Here is a 17,286-nt window from a genome sequence, read left to right as displayed (position 1 = left end):
GGAGCAGAGACCAGTTAGGAAGGTCCTGCATGTAGCTACCTACACAGAAGGGACTTTTTAGTTTAGACTGATAATGTTTACAGTGTGCTACACGCTGTTTTGAAGGTTACTTGCATTAAATTGTTCAGTATATGGTAATATCTTTGGGGAACATACTATTCGCATTTAACAGAGAAGAATCAAGATTTCTTTGAAAGTCCTGAGTTACCATATTTGCTGCTATGGCAGACAATATCTTTACTGAACAATGTGTGAAAATAGTTACTTTGTAATTAGGTTAAGTGGATCATTTTGACACTTAGTTTCTGGCAAGTTCTTAATACCAAGCAAAAGGTGGGCCCTTTGCCGCCACTGAGGATACCAACATGGCAAGTATTTCACAAGGGTGATGATTAAAATGGGAGAAGGGAGAAAACCAAGTTTACTTATATGAGGTAATACATTGCCAAAGACCTGATTCCTGTCCTGTTCTGGTCATGGCTACTAGCGTTTTTATTTTCACCAGAATAAGGGCAAACTACAAATTAAGTGTTTGTACCTCTTGGGATGTACTAAGACAGTTTAATGGCCCTGAGTCAGAAAAATGGAGTATGAATGAATGAAGGCAATGAAACAGGAATTGGGGTCAAAGGACACCCTACTGGGTTCCTGAACAGCTGTGCCGGAAGCGGTGCCCAGGGACTGGCAGCCCGGTCCTCACCTGACCGAATTCTCCCTAGTCAGACCTAGGCCGAGGGGGGCCGGAGGTGGGGCCTTCGATCCCTGGGAATTTTCCTGAAAACGAATGTCCCCACCCCCACTCGTCGCCCGGAAGGCAGGCTGCCGCCTTCGCGGGCCGCGCTGGGGGTTGGAGGGCACCGCGTTGCTGAGGCTGGCGGCTGACTCCACGCCGCCACGGAACCCCTTCAGGGGAGCCCCTCCGGCGGCCAGCCGGTCTGCTGTCGCCCGCACGCCCCCTTCACCCTCCAGGTCGGTCGGCCCCGAGCCTGTCCGCGCCAGCAAGGACCAGCGAGCTGGTTCTGACGGCCCGGCGGTGGAGCCCAGTCCGGGGGCCAGAGGGATGCGGCTCGCGCCGTAGCGACCCGCGGGGGGCGGGGAGGCCGCCGTGAGGAGGCGGAGCTGCGAGCCCGCCAGTGCGCCCGGGCCCCGCCGCCGCGGTCGCCTGCGCTCCTCCCCGCTCGCCTTCGCACGCCCCCAGCCCCGGCCGGCCTTGCCTCCTCAGCGGCGGCGGAGGCTTCCGCCCCTCGTTGCTGAGCTCCCGCAGGAAACGGAAGAAGGCGCAAGCCATGGAGGGGAACCGGGATGAGGCGGAGAAATGTGTCGAGATCGCCCGGGAGGCCCTGAACGCCGGCAACCGCGAGAAGGCCCAGCGCTTCCTTCAGAAGGCCGAGAAGCTCTACCCACTGCCCTCGGCCCGCGGTGAGGCCCTCGGTCCCTTTCCTCCCCGCCCTGTCCCCGGGCCGCCGCGCAGTCCGCCCCCGCCCCCACCGTCGCCCCTCATGGAGCCGCGGAGCCCCCCACCCGCCGGACCCCGCCGGTCGGACCCCCAGAACGCTCCTCGCCGACACACCCCCGCTCGGGCCCTGAACATCCGGGCCGGGCCGGCCGTGGGCTCCCCGAGACTCCCTCCTCACCGGCCTACCTGCGAGATGCCGGCTCTGAGCCACCCGGCTAGAGTTGCCAGTTCGCCTATCGGTTTTCATGAATGTCCAGCTGTCATTCTCCCAGGAGATTCATCTGGTCCTGCCTTACCAGATGGGGCTTTATATCTGGATGTGTGGTTGTGTGACCCCCCTCCCTCCTCATCCTCATCCGCGATTAAGGCCTAGGTCCCTAGTGAAGTGAGAGGAACAGGGAACTCAGTGGTTAATATACAGGTCCCTGGTTCCACCGCCTCTGGGGTAGAAAACGCTGTTCCCAAAGCAAACATTTTCGAACACCTGAGATGACATTGCTTTTCCCTGGGAGAGAGTTCTTCAGAAGAGAGGACCACAAGAATGATAGAGTCAGTGAGGGTTTGCTAAATAGTATCTGATTTGATAGCACCATAATTATCGACAAATGAGACACATCCTTAGGAACAGAGCTCTGGACTTCCTTTAGTCGAAATCCTGCTCTTCTCTTGCTCTCTAGGCTCTTAAGTAATTATAGCCAGTACTTCGTGAGTGCTTGTAAAGTACCTACTATTTAATATGACTTATTTCATTTATTCCTCAGATCGATCCTAGAATTCATTTGACTTGGCTCACTCATATGGAAACAGACCTTTTGATGAGTGAATGAATGAATGAGTGAATGAATGAAAATATCTTACCCAAGGTCACACAGTAATTTGTAGCAAAGTCAGAATAGTATTTGAGCTCTCCAGCTTCAAAAGGCCTTTAACCACGACATTCCATTATCTAGTCCATAAGATACAGTTTCACTTGCGGTTCAGGATATTTCCACGTTAAGAAGAAAATTAGCAATTAAGTCAGTAAGAGTGTGGGGTTACCTGTTTCATTTTATTGTTTTCTTAGTTTTTTCCTACTTATTGAAGTCCTTGAATTTCTTTACTTTTCTTTGTCCTTTTTATTTCCCTGCTGTTGAGGAAAATGAAAGAGGGGAAATGAAAGAAAATAAGTGACTTTTTTTCTTAATGTGGCAAAAACAGAAGCTTACCAACTTAACCATTTTTAAGTATACAATTCCATAACGTTAAACATTTTCACACTGTGGTACAACAGATCTGCAGAATTTTTTGTCTTAACTAAAACTTTATGCCAAGTAAACAATTCCCTGTTTTCCCTTTCCACCCAGCCCCTGGTAACCACCACTGTACTCTTATTTTAAAAATGTGGCTACTTTGGATACTTATTATATAGTAAGTGGAATTATTTAGTATTTGCCATTTTCACTGGCTTATTTAATTTAGTACAATGTCCCTGAAGTTTATTCATGTTGTAGCATAAATATGGTAGTTCCTTTTTGAAGGCTTCATAGTATTCCATTGTGTGCATATACCACATTTTCAATATCCATTCACCATCTAGGAATAGATTGTATTGATAGTTTCCATATCTTGGAAACCATCACAGTCTATATTGTAAATAAGGCTACTAAGAACATGGGTGTACAAATACCTCTTTGTGATCCTGCTCTAATTGTTTTTGATATATACCCAGAAATGGGATTGCTGGATCATATTGGTAATTTTAATTTTCACATTTTTTGAGGAATTGCCATACCATTTTCTGTAAGAGTTACACAATTTTACATTGCTACTAACAGTGGGCAAGAGTTCTTGTTTCTCCACATCCTCATCAGCAGTTTTTATTTTCTGTTTGATTTTTTGTTCGTTTTTGACAGTACCCATCCTGGCAAGTAAGGTGATACCTTACTGTGGTTTTGATTTGCATTTCTCTCAAGATTAGTGATATTGAGGATCTTTTTATTTGCTCGTTGGCCATTTTTATATCATTTTTTGAGAACTATTCAAGTCCTTTACCCATTTTTAAATTAGGTTATTTTTAGTTGTCGAGTTATGCCGATGTGCTAAATCGCTTCAGTCTTGTCTGACTCTTCGTGAACTTATGGACCATAGCCTGCCAGGCTCCTCTGTCCATGGGATTCTGCAGGTAAGATTACAGGAGTGGGTTGCCATGCCCTCCTCCAGGGAATCTTCCCAACCCAGAGACTGAACCCACCACTCTTACATCTGCATTAGCAGATGGGTTTTTTACCACTCATGTGACCTAAGAAACTCTTACCAGATGTCTGATTTGAAGATTTTTTTTTCTCCCATTCTGTAGGTTGTCTTTTATTCTGTGGTTTCCTTTGATACATGGGAGTTTTTTCCTTTTGATATAGGCCTGTCTATTTTTTCTTTTATTGCCTATGCTTTTGGTTTCATTAGAGCTTCCCTGGTAGCTCACATGGTAAAGTGTCTGCCTGCAATGCTGTAGACCCGGGTTTGATCCCTGGGTCAGGAAAATCCCCCTGGAGAAGGAAATGGCAACCCATTCCGGTACTCTTGCCTGGAAAATTCCATGGATGGAGGAGCCTGGTAGGCTACAGTCCATGGGGTCGCAGAGTCAGACACGACTGAGCGACTTCACTTCACTTTGGTTTCATATTCAAGAAATCATTGCCAAGAGTTAAAACTTTTTGAATTTTTCTACTGTATGAATGCATGATTTCATTTAGTCATTATGCAGTCTTAGGGGGTGCTTCCCAGGTGGCACTAGTGGTAAAGAACCTGCCTGCCAATGCTGGAGATGAAAGAGATACAGGTTCAGTCCCTGGGTTGGGAAGATTCTGTGGAGGAGGGCAAGGCAACCCATTCTAGTCTTCTTGCCTGGAGAATCTTATGGACAGAGGGGCCTGGCGGGCTACAATCTATAGGGTTGCAAAGAATCGGACGTGACTGAAGTGTCTTAGCACACATGCACGCACAGACTTGAGGGACAGTTTTAACTTTAAGCATGTAACCACTCCAGACGGAATACCTTGGCTTTTGAAGCCTCGCCCGTAACTCCCTTGTAACCTTAATCTTGGGCAAGTTAAATAACCTATCTAGCTTGTAGCTTTTCTGTCTGCAAAATAGGACAATAATGTACCAATTTCATAGGGGTGGCATGAGGATTAAATGAGTTAATACATGGGAAGCATTTAATAGTGCTTGATAATTTTGGTGTCATTTCTATTTAACAAGTGTGAGACAAAGAGTTTTTAAACCTCTAGTCTGTAATTCTTCTATGAAACAAGCAACGTGAATCAATCTACTAAAGATACTGTAAGATATCAAAGCACAATACAGCCGTTGCTTTTAAAGACATGAACATTGGGAAAGTTAGGACAGTAACAGTGAAAGTTAATAGTACAATGTATTGTAAGGCAACATGTGATTATGACATAAAGTGAGTAGCTACAGTTGTGGTGTAGTCTGAAGACCTTATTCAGATACGGACTTTGCCTCTGACAGATTTGAGTTACTCTGACAGGGATGAGTTACTTATCATTGCCAAGCCTTGTTTAGTTATGTATAACATAAGGATTTCATCACAGGGTTGATGTTAGGCAAAATAGATCATGTGCAAATACTTAACAAAGTGTATTTTACATAGAATGTTCTCAGATGTATACTGGAATAATTTAAGAATCCAGAGGAGGAGGAAAAGATCTAGAACATTTGTATAAGCTCCTGATAAAATATTTAGTGTAGAAGGGAATTGAAGCTATTGTTTAAAATGAAATGAAAAATTGTTATCCCTGAATTTCATGTATTCTAGACCACTTTCACATCTTTATAACTCAGAGCTTTGGTTAAAAATATTCCTCTTGGATGTATTTTCATGCTAAGGTAGGCAAAATAAAACATTGCATTTTGATTTCTCTTGTTTTTATATAGTGAATGCAAAAATGTGAGACTAAATTCTAGCTAAATTCCAGAGTTTTTGTCCCCTTTACAATTTTATTCTTGCTAGGTAAGGAATCTGATTGATAAACCACTTAAAAAAATTGGCAAGAGTTTTCCTTAAGGAAAAACTGCATCCTCAAAAGAATCTAGGACATTGCTTGCTTTCTAAGTATTTAGTTGAGAATATTATTTTACAGTTTATTTAAATGGACTTCTAAGCGAATTGGATTTATAACTTTCAAATATTTTCATATTATAAGTTTGGTTTACATTTGAAAGGATTAATATATGTATATGATGCTACATAGGAAATATAAACTGGGAAAATATCAGCAAGAGGAAGTAAATTGCATTTTGATTTCTTAAACTTTATGTTTACTGGATTATTGATATGTTTTAGATTTTTACAGAGAGATACAGCCTCGTAGTTTTAAAGCTTTACATTGCTTTTTATTTTTTACATTGCTGTTTTAATACTTTAGTGTTTAATTCTAATTGTTAGGCAGTTTGAAGTATAGATTTTTTTCAGAGAAAAAAATTTTATTATTTTCAAGAGTTTCATAGTAATTTGAACCAAATGGCAGTCTACAGCTTCAAAAACGGCCATCCTGTGTCTACTTAATGAATAGATAACTTATATAATTTGCAGCCTCCATCTGTACAATAGCAAATTAAAATAGTCCTCTTTTTATTATTTCCCCTCAGGTGAGAGCTATGTGTAAAGATTTTTCTTCCTTTTTTTTTGCTACTTTATTTTATAATTTAAACCTAATAAAAAGTTCAAAGTTCTGTTCCCTTTAGTCTCACTTAAAATGATAAAACAGTTAAAACTGTCATTTCACATCTGGAGTATTATCCAGCCTATTCCTTTGAAGACAATACCATTTTCTTTCTGTTTCTGACTTAATCAGAATTTAGTGATAAGTGTAAATTATACATTCACAACAGTTATTTTGGTAGCACTAGTTAAATATTATAAAATGATTTCCACATTTCAGCTAATAACCAAACTGTTTCAGACATTATAGTTGAAGAAAGAATACTAAACTTAGTTTTGAACCTTAATTTAATGGTTTTGTTTATATCCATAACTGTCTTCTGAGCCTCAATTACGACATTTGTAGGATGCGGATATATTTATTCAACAAATATTTACTGAATCCATGCTTCTTTGTGGCAGGCACTCTTCTCAGAACTAGGGAGTCAGTGATCAATAAGACAGTTCTTGTCCTCTTGGAGCTTACATTTTAGAGAAATGAAATAGGAAATCTCTGCTAGACACAAAAATGGTTCCGTTCCTATCATTCCCTTTTCCTTTCCTGAGCCACAGTTTTCTCATCTGTAGTCTTCACAGGATTATTATGAGGTTAGTTTATTAAGTGCTATAAGAATTTAATGTATTAGTACAATGGCAAAAGTATTTGGATGAGTGCTTGGAGTTACTTATATAATATTTATCTCTTTCTATCATTTTTTATTTACCTGTTTAACATTAAAAAATTGCCTTAAGTTAGGATTAATCTCCATGTGAATTCAGGTACTCATTCTGTTCTTAGTTAATATGTAGTTCTCCCTGCTTTGCATTTATTCCTTGTATTATTTATGTATATAGCTCTTGCTCTCCTAGATTAAAAATTGCTCTGCTGTCAGGAACTATTTTAATGTTATCATCTTTTCTACCAGTCTTTTGCATATACTTGTGGCATCTATAAATCCTGGTTTTCTGGAATGATACCTGTTTAGGTAGTTTTATCTCTTATCAGTGAAGACAGTTTGTTTATTAATAAATGAAAAAGTTATCGCTGTAAGGCTTTTTGTGATAATATATTCACAAATGAAATTTTCCCACAATAGACAAGTATGGGAAAATGTATATAAGGGTTGTCATTGTAGCAAAAATTTGGAAAGAGTCCATCATTGGGAATTGATTAAATAAATTGAATTGCCTGTATACACTGTGCACTTAAAAACGATGATGTGTCTCAGTAATTTTCCATTCAGTGACCCACCTTACCGTGCTCATTAACTATAAGTTTCCAGTTGTCTTTACTGAATTCAGAGTTCAGCCTGCTGTCACTCCCCTATTGCAATAGTCCTGAATAAGGTCTTAAAAAATAAAGATGATGTGCACCTAGATTTATTGCTATAATATGATATATACATTGAATTATAAACCTATTAAGGGCATGCTACCAACATATGTAGATTATTCTCATTTTGTTTCAAAATATGTAAAAAAGCTAGACAGCTAGCCAACTAGAGTAGCTAGAGTTAAATATATCACAATGGTTGAGTGATTTTTTTTTTCTTGTGTGTGATTTATAGGAGATCTTTACTTTGTTATCTTTTTTAATGAACTGAACAACATTACTTTTATAATCACACAAATAAAAGCTATTTTCAGTTTGCCTGGAATGAAAAAATCTGTTTTCCAAATCATATGTTCTTATTTTAGGTTTTGTTAGTGATGGGTATTATATATAATAGGTGTGCAGCAGAACATTATGAAATAAAAATAGATCTTGGTTATTCACTTTTGGATTATCCACATAAACATTTTTAATACTATGTTTACTTTTTCACTGGTCCTTAATATGGGATATGTGTAAATTAAGTACAGATTACATTAATTAAGACATACAAGCAAAGCTGTATGTCTGGAAAGTGAACATACAAAATAAGGTTGGACAGTTTTAAAACCAAAAGTAATCTGGTTTATAAGGAGATATCTTATATCTGTTCAACTAATGTTTGTAATACTGCACATTATTATAAATGTGATCTCATATAATAGCTAAGACATGTAATAAGTCAGAAAAAGGTTGTGAGTTCCAAATTCTGGCAGTACTTGAACTGAACCACATTACCTTCTCAGGCATTGGTTCCAGTGATTGTTAATACAGAAAAGCTTGCTGATTCCATTTTTAAGATGATAAAACTGGATATTGGGACACAGAGATAATGGAACTTGTTCAAATTTTCACTGTTTGGAGCCAAAATGCTTAGTGTGAGTGCATATATATACATAACCATTGTTAAGCAGAACCCCTAGGCTCTGAAAGATTTTCAGTATCATAATAACTTGAAAATTTAAAGCAGCTATATGATCTTGCTTTAGCAATATCCAGCATCTAGCTGTTAGCATGGAAGATGTCTAGAAAAACTGAGAGAATGTGTTTGTGCAAAGAATGAAAGGGAATGTACAGATAACTTCTAACTAGCATGCATAGGGACTTTGTGGCCATCTGTAAATATAAATACATATAACCACTTTCCCATCTGGCTTCACAATTTTTTCAAAATAATTTATTCTTTTATAGGCTGAAATACTTCTGTAAAGAGACACTTCCCCCTCACCTATCTTAGGGTTACACAGTGGTACAGTTCATATAGGAAAGGCAAGATATGATAAGTGCTTGACTGCTTTTATCAGTTTTCAAGAGAAGAAATTGACTCCTGTTTTCCAAAACCAGATAATATCATTTTTTAGATGTGGCTGGTGGAACCTGTTTAGGTTACCTCCTGAGTTTCACAGACACATTCCTAATAGTCTTTAATAATTTTCTTTCTCTTTGGTATGACAGAAAGTTTCAGGTTTCTCTTATACATTCCCTGTACTAGATCTTGAATCAACCGTATCTCCAATAAGCCCTGGTTTCTTTTAGTGGAAAATGGTGTTTTAGTATCATGGTCTGGTACTAACGATGCTGTGGTTAATAGATTGTCGTTGTTTCTGGGCCTTTTCAGTGTACAGACTAGGGAATTTTTTTTTTTTTTTAAGTTAAAACAGCTTATACATTTATACTAGTAAATGAAATTTAAGTTAAGTATTTTGGGGTCTTTAAACTTTTCTTGCATATATTTCTGTCTTTTTCCTTCCACAGTAGTAATCCTGGTTTTCAAGGCCATGGCAAATGGTAGAATATGTCATGATTATTTATTTGCTTTATGCTACATGATATATGTAATAGTTTCAGTGTAACATTACCAGTACTACCTCACTGATAAAATTACTGAAAACAGTTAAATTTTCTTTGCATGTACTTTCTCAATTTTCCCTCTTCATTTTAGCTTTTTGAAAATTCTGAAATACTTTGAAGCTTATAGAAAAGTCTTAAAAATAGTGTACACTTCCTGTATACATTTCATTCAGTGCTTCCTATTTGATAAAATTTTACTGCATTTGCTTTATCATGCCCTTTCTTTCTCCCTGCTATCTCTCTTCCACCCTCACAGGTATACAGTTTGTTCTTATATTTTTTCCAGAACCAATCAAGAGTAAGTTGTAGACATGATATCCTATTACACCTAAGTAATTCAGTGTAGGTTTTTTAAGATAAGGACACTCATACATAACAACAGTATAGCTGTCAGAGTCATGAAATTAATGTAAGTACCTCATTCAGATTCTGCCAGTTCTCCCTGTTACGTTGCATTTATTTGCCATATTTTGTTACCTAGATACCATCTTTTCTCTTTTCCTTTTTTAATTTTTATTTTATATTGGAGTATAGTTGATTAACAATATTGTGTTGGTTTTAGGTGTACAGCAAGGTGATTCAGTTATACGTGTATCTGTATATTAAATTCTTTTCCCATTTGCACAGAGAGATCCTTGTTGATTATCTGTTTAAAATACAGCAGTGTATTTAACTCAAACTCCCAGTTTATTCCTCTCCCCTACACTTCCCTGCCTCCTTCCTTCTATAAGTTTGCAAGTCTTTCTGTTTTGTAAATGAGTATATTTGTATCATTTTTTTTAAGATTGCACTTATAAGCAATATCATAAGATACTTATCTTTCTCTGTTTGACTTGTTTCACTTAGTATGATAATCTCAAGGTCCATTCATGTTGCTGCAAATGGCATTATTTCATTCTTTTTAATGGCTTAGTAATATCCATTGTGTATATGTGCCACATCTTCTTTATCCACTCATCTGTGGATGGACTAGATTGTTTCCATGTCTTGGCTGTTGTAAACCGTGTTTCAGGGAACACTGGGGTGTACGTATCATTTTGAAACATTTTTTCTCTGGATATATGCTCAAGAGTGGAATTGCTGGGAGCTGTTTTTAGTTTCTTAAGGAACCTCCATATCGTTTTTCATAGTGGCTGTACCAGTTTGCATTCAGTCTCTTTTCTTTCTTGATCTTTGTGTTTTTGATGAATGCAGGCCAGCTATTTTATAGATTTTCCCTCAATTTAGGTTTGGCTGACATTTCCTTATGAATTTTTGGCAGGCATACCATAGAAGTGATGTTGCATTCTTAGTGTAACGTATCAGGGAACATGCTGATTTGGTCCTTACTGGTGAGGTTAACTTTGATCACTTGGTGAAGCTGGTGTTACCAGGTTTGTCTACTCTAAACTTACTTTTTTTCCCCTCTTGTAATTAATAAATATTTTGTGGGAAAATACTTTAAAACTCTGAATGTCCTATTCTACAACAAACTTCCAAAGCTCCTTTTAGCATTCATTGATGATTCTTTCCAGAATAAATTTCTGATGGTTGCCAAATGTTGGTTTTCTTATTCCATTATTCTTTCTACAGTTTATTAGTTGACATTCAACCTTATTTATTAACATGGATTCATGGATTCCTATTTAATCTATTATTATCACTGTTCATTTTGATGTTTAGATTTCCACAGATTTAATCAGTAGGAGCCCCTTCAAACTCCTCATCATTCTTTGAATTTCTTTACTTTCAAACACAAAAAAGTTTTCAAGCTCATTTCTCTGCCCTGGGAATCAATTCTTTCCCCAGGAGTCCTGATTCTTTTTAGTGGATAATGATACTTGGAAACTAAGATACAGACACTTGATAAGCTCATTGCTGCAAGTGTGTCATTGCCTCCAGATCCTCTTAGTAGACAGAGCTAAGAAATATATGTATGCATGATGCATGAATGTATGTGTATGTGTATCTGTGTGTTATATGCGTTTGTGGATATACACATACCTATAGTAATTTACTCTATTCAAATTTTGCAGTCTGTGCAAAGATTCACATACCTCCCTCTGAAGTCCATAGGGTTCTTGCCTTCTGCATTTTCATATTTGTAATTCCATTCTCTGACAGCCAAGAAATGTGGCTCTTGTTATCATCAGTTTACTTATTTGTTCATTTCCCCCTATATGTAATGAGTTGCCTTTTTGACCTCAGTGGTACATTCCCTATCAAGCTCAGTCATGCTTTAGGCTTTAAGTGTTACCTTAGTCCCAATAAGTTGTCTTGGTCCAGGCCTCAGCTGCTAAATTTAAAAGGAAGAGAAGACAGTTTCTGGCCTCCTCCCCACCTGCCACAGTTTAAAAAGACAGAGGAAGCCTACCATTTAAAAATTATTGAACCTATCTACAGTGTCAGAGCACATTATCACTACATACTATGTACTCTCTTTTAGTTGTCATTCAGTCTTAATACAGTGGGTCACTGTACACAATGCTTACCTTTGGTCCTTTTGTCATTGTATATCTGTTTATTTTGGATTCCTAAAGCCTATAGTAGATTTCTAGGAAGGCCTTGTGGGAACTGTGTTCCCTAAGTTCTGGGGAATGTTGAAAACAGTTCATCTGTGGGTCTTAATACTTGAAGTTAGTGATGAATACAAAATCTTTGACTCAAATTTTCTTTCTTTGGTTATATAAGTATATTATTGTATTGTTTTATACAAGTACTGCTGCTGCTGCTAAGTCGCTTCAGCCGTGTCCGACTCTGTGTGACCCCATAGATGGCAGCCCACCAGGCTCCGCCATCCCTGGGATTCTGCAGGCAAGAACACTGGAGTGGGTTGCCATTTCCTTCTCCAGTGCATGAAAGTGAAAAGTGAAAGTGAAGTCGCTCATTCGTGTCCGACTCTAGCGACCCCATGGACTGCAGCCTACCAGGCTCCCCCGCCCATGGGGTTCTCCAGGCAAAAGTACTGGAGTGGGGTGCCATTGCCCTCTCTGATACAAGTACTACTGATAAGCAAAGACTGACAATCCAATACTCTTTACTTTATAAGCCATTTAATCTTTTTGACTAGATCCCCAATTAATTTTACTAGAATATATCTTGATGTTGGTTTTTCTGGGTCAGTATTCTTAGATATATAATTTGCCCTTTCATTATTTGGTTTCAGATATTTTTATTTTTATATCAGAAAAGTTTTCTCCAGTTATTGTTATATTGGTTTTATTTCCTTTAATTTTCTTTTTCAGGACTCCTGTGTATGTTGGATCTTCTTTAACTATCTTCAGTATTTGCCATTTCTTTCTAATTTTTTGTCTTTTTCACTTAATTAAGACGTTTTCCTTCCTTTTTATGTTCTCTTTTACTTAGACAACATTATCTGTTGTGTTTATTAACTCTGTTTCTTCTAGTTTAGTTCTTTTTTGAATTGATTCTTCCTTTTATTACCCGCACCCCCCCCACCCCGAGTTTATCACTTAAGCAGTGGGTAGATAATTTGAGGTGTTGTTTTCATTCTAATTTATGTTGTTCTTTTGTATAATGTATAATTTTAAAAAGTCTTTTCAGCTTGTTTTGAAATAGTAGGTTATAATGTTTACCTGTTGGCAAGTCTTTGTGGTGAGCTTTCTTTCATTGTGTTTGGAGATCTGTCCTGTTTTCTTTTATCTTTTGTAACTTTGTATCAGATTTAACTTTTATCATTTTATTTATTTTTATGTGAAGTTAGCCTGTCAAAATACACAGAGATCTCCAGTTTCTGTGTAGCGTTTGAAAATATGTCACCTTGATATATAATATCTCTTTACTCTCTCCTTCCTTACTTGACCTGAATTTTCTGTTTTCTTTTCTCCATTCCCCTCTCCTCTTCAGTTTGGATCCTGTTCCTAGAAATTTCTTCTTTATGTGGCTTTGCTCTAGAGAAGAGCTTTGACTGATTAGTTTTAAGAGTTCTAGTGACTGGAGTACTCTATGCCCTTAAGACTTTATTGTAGATCCTTTGAATCACATGCTATTGTAGTGAGCAAAACCCATTACTTTTTATTCCCTTTTCTCATTTTTGCCTGCTATGTTTCATAGAGAGTCCTTGCTGGCTCTTTTGGAGTTATTTTCTTCTATGGGCTGGTAAAATGCCCTGTTACTGTCCTCTATATTTCCCCACACAGATACTAATACCCACATAGATCTTGCAACTGTTGGTGGTTTGTCCCAAAAATACAGCTTCTTGTATTTTGGAATTTTGTACATGATGTTTTGATTTTGTTATCTAATTGCTCTGATTTTATGAGATTTAAAATTTAAGCTTCTGCCTTCCCAGAGTTTCCACAAAACTTTTCATATTAGAAAGTTGTGAACCACTACCCCCTAGACCATGATGGCTTCTATTCTCAAGGTCAATATGATTGCATTAAATGTGAACTATAGTTAAAAATAAACTATATGTTATTATCTTGTTAAACTGCTAGGTAGCTACCTAATTAGGAGCCTTTCTGTACCATCTACAACTAAATTGTTATAAAAACTAAATATTTTATGTCTTTGGTGACCTCTTGAATGCATGAGCTATGAAAAAGATTCGGAAGAAAGTTCTCTTATATGTTCAGTTCAGTTCAGTCACTCAGTTGTGTTCAACTCTTTGCAACCCCATGAACTGCAGCATGCCAGGCTTCCCTGTCCTTCACCAACTCTGGGAGCTTGCTCAAACTCATGTCCATTGAGTCAGTGATGCCATCCAACCATCTCATCCTCTCGTCCCCTTCTCTCCTTCCTTCAATCTTTCCCAGCATCAGAATCTTTTCCAGTGAGTCAGTTCTTCTCATCAGGTGGCCAAAGTATTGGAGTTTGAGCTTCAGCAACAGTCCTTCCAATGAATATTCAGTACTGATTTCCTTGAGGATTGCCTGGTTGGATCTCCTTGCAGTCCAAGGGACTCTCAACAATCTTCTCCAACACCACAGTTCAAAAACATCAATTCTTCGGCGCTCAGCTTTTTTTATAGTCCAACTCTCACATCCCTACATGACTACTGAAAAACCAAAGCTTTGACTAGACAGACCTTTGTTGGTAAAGTAATCTCTGCTTTTTAATATGCTGTCTAGGTTGGTCATAACTTTTCTTCCAAGAAGCAAGCGTCTTTTAATTTCATGGCTACAATCACCATCTGCAGTGATTTTGGAGCCCAAGAAAATAAAAGTCTGTCACTGATTCCATTGTTTCCCCATCTATTTCCCATGAAGTGATGGGACCAGATGCCATGATCTTAGTTTTCTGAATGTTGAGTTTTAACAAAACTTTTTCTCTCTCCTCTTTTACTTTCATCAAGAGGCTCTTTAGTTCTTCACTTTCTGCCATAAGGGTTTTATCATCTGTGTATGTGAAGTTATTGATATTTCTCCCAGCAATCTTGATTCCAGCTTCTGCTTCTTCCAGCCCAGCGTTTCTCATGATGTACTCTGCATAGAAGTTAAATAAGCAGGGTGACAGTATACAGCCTTGACATACTACTTTCCCAATTTGGAACCAGTCTGTTGTTCCATGTCTAGTTCTAACTGTTGCTTCTTGTCCTGCATACAGATTTCTCAGGAGGCAGGTAAGGTGGTCTGGTATTCCCATCTCTTTAAGAATTCTCCAGAGTTTGTTGTGATCCACACAGTCAAAGGCTTTAGTGTATTCAATGAAGCAGATGTTTTTCTGGAATATTGAAAATAATTACTGGCAGTTCTCTGGTGATCTACTGGTTAGGATTCAGCACTTTCATTACCATGACCTAGTTTCAATACCTGGTCAGGGAACTGAGATCTCACAGGCTGTGTGGCAATGACTGCTGGATTTTTTTTTTAATATCTATATAGCAGCTTTGGTGGTGGTGGTTTAGTCACTAAGTCATGTCCGACTTTTGCAAACCCATGGACTGTAGCCTGCCAGGGTCCTCTGTTTGTGGGATTCTCCAGGCAAGAATACTGGAGTGGGTTGCCATTTTCTTCTCCAGGGGATCTTCCTGACCCAGGGATCGAACCCAGGTCTCCAGCATTGCAGGCAGACTCTTTACCAACTGAGCTACAAGGGAAGATATATAGTGCTTTATTGAGATGTAATTCACATATCTCACAGCTCATTCAGAGTATACCATTCTGTGGATTCACAGAGTTGTGCAGCCATTGCAACCATTAATTTTAGAACATTTTCTTCATCACAGAAAGAAATCTCATACTCACTAGCAATCACTTCTTACTTCTCCCAAAGTTCATCCTTCCCTCCCCTTGGCAACAACTGATCTTTCTGTCTCTAGATTTGCCTCTAGATTTTGTATAAATGGTATCATACAGTATATTGTCTCTTGTGACTGACTTTTTTCACTTAGTATGTTTTCAAGATTCAGCCGTATTGCAGCATATATCAGTACTTCATTTTTTTTTGATTGTCATAGTAGTCCATTGTATGGACCTGTCACATTTTATTCATCTACTCATCAGTTGATGGACATTTCAATTGTTTCCACTTTTTTCCTATTATGAACAATACTGTTATGAACATATGTGAACCAGTTTTTGTATATATGTTTTCATTTCTCATGGATGTACACTGAGAGATAGGAATATTGGGTCAGATAATAACTATATGTTTAATCTTTGAAAAAACTACCAGATCTTTTTTCAAAGCAAGCACCCCATTTCCTATTACCACTAGCAATATATGAGTGTTCCCATTTTCTTAGTAATACATCCTGGTCAACATGTTATTGTCCACCTTGTTGATTCTAGTCATCCTAGTGGGTGTAAAGTGGTATATCAAGGTAGTAAATATCTTCTAGTGAAATCTTAGTGATAATTTTCTCAGTGTTTGTTTGTTTGTTTGAAAATGTTTTTAATCTTATATAATTTCCAGAAAATTAGTGCAGAACTCCGGAGAAGGCAATGGCACCCCACTCCAGTACTCTTGCCTGGAAAATCCCATGGACGAAGGAGCCGGGTGGGCTGCAGTCTATGGGGTTGCTAAGAGTCGGACACGACTGAAGCAACTTAGCAGCAGCAGCAGCAGCAGTGCAGAACTCAAGTTGACAGTTATTCTCCCTGAGCATTTTGAAGCTATTGCTCAATTTAGCTGCCATTGTTGCTCTTGGGAAGTAAGTGTGTGTCTGTATGTGTGTGTGTGAAGTCACTCAGTCGTGTCTGACTCTTTACAACCCCATGGACTGTAGCCCACCAGGCTCCCCTGTCCATGGGATTCTCCAGGCACAAGTTCTGGAGTAGGTTGCCATGTCCTTCTCCAGGGGATCTTCCCAACCCAGGGATTAAACCCGGGTCTCCTGCATTGCAGGCAGATGCTTTATCCTCTGAGCCACCAGGGAAGCCACTAGGGAACTTGTTTCTTTGTAGATAATCTCATTGGCTACTTTAAGGATTATTGTTTTCTTTGGTATTTGGCAGTTTCACCATGATATTACAAATAAAGTATGTCATAAGAAATTAGGTGATAGTAATTTTGAGTTATTAACATTAAACTTAATATTCTACTTCTAAATAGTGATTAGTGCTCTGTGAACAGCTATACATAAGGGAATGCTTGCTATCTATTTAAAAAGGCCCTATGGTGTATCTTTCTGGAGTACACATTTTGTCAGCTCTATAACTTTCTTCTCAAGACCATGTATATATATCTTGATGTAAACAGATGGAGTATGCTTTCTATATCTTTCTACAGCACTGTTGGAAATTATCATGAAAAATGGAAGCACTGCTGGAAATAGCCCTCATTGCCGAAAACCATCAGGTAGTGGTGATCAAAGCAAACCTAATTGCACAAAGGACAGCTCATCTGGTAGTGGTGAAAGTGGAAAAGGCTACACCAAAGACCAAGTGGATGGAGTTCTCAGGTAGGAATGAATATGACTTATATATATGTCAGTTGTTGTTGATGCTAATGTAAGTTTAATGT

At 38.4% G+C, this 17,286-nt stretch overlaps 1 protein-coding gene across 4 annotated transcripts in view; it reads left to right on the top strand.

Annotated features, from left to right (window-relative positions):
• Positions 1-841: 841 nt before the first annotated feature.
• DNAJB14 (DnaJ heat shock protein family (Hsp40) member B14) overlaps positions 842-17,286 on the top strand; it is a 43,909-nt gene continuing 27,464 nt past the window's right edge. Inside the window, exons 1-2 of one of the 4 annotated variants that reach the window (XM_055587800.1) lie at positions 842-1,419; positions 17,053-17,224. In XM_055587800.1, the coding sequence (XP_055443775.1) occupies positions 1,287-1,419; positions 17,053-17,224 (305 nt within the window). In that variant the 5' untranslated portion in view covers positions 842-1,286. The remainder of the gene's footprint in view (positions 1,420-17,052; positions 17,225-17,286) is intronic. The other 3 variants (XM_055587799.1, XM_055587797.1, XM_055587801.1) reach the window with 3 other exon arrangements.

The sequence above is a fragment of the Bubalus kerabau genome, chromosome 7 (assembly GCF_029407905.1).
Source record: "Bubalus kerabau isolate K-KA32 ecotype Philippines breed swamp buffalo chromosome 7, PCC_UOA_SB_1v2, whole genome shotgun sequence".
Taxonomy (NCBI): Eukaryota; Metazoa; Chordata; class Mammalia; order Artiodactyla; family Bovidae; genus Bubalus; species Bubalus kerabau.
Note: the sequence above shows the minus strand (reverse complement) of the source record. Positions and strands in the feature narration are given on the sequence as shown.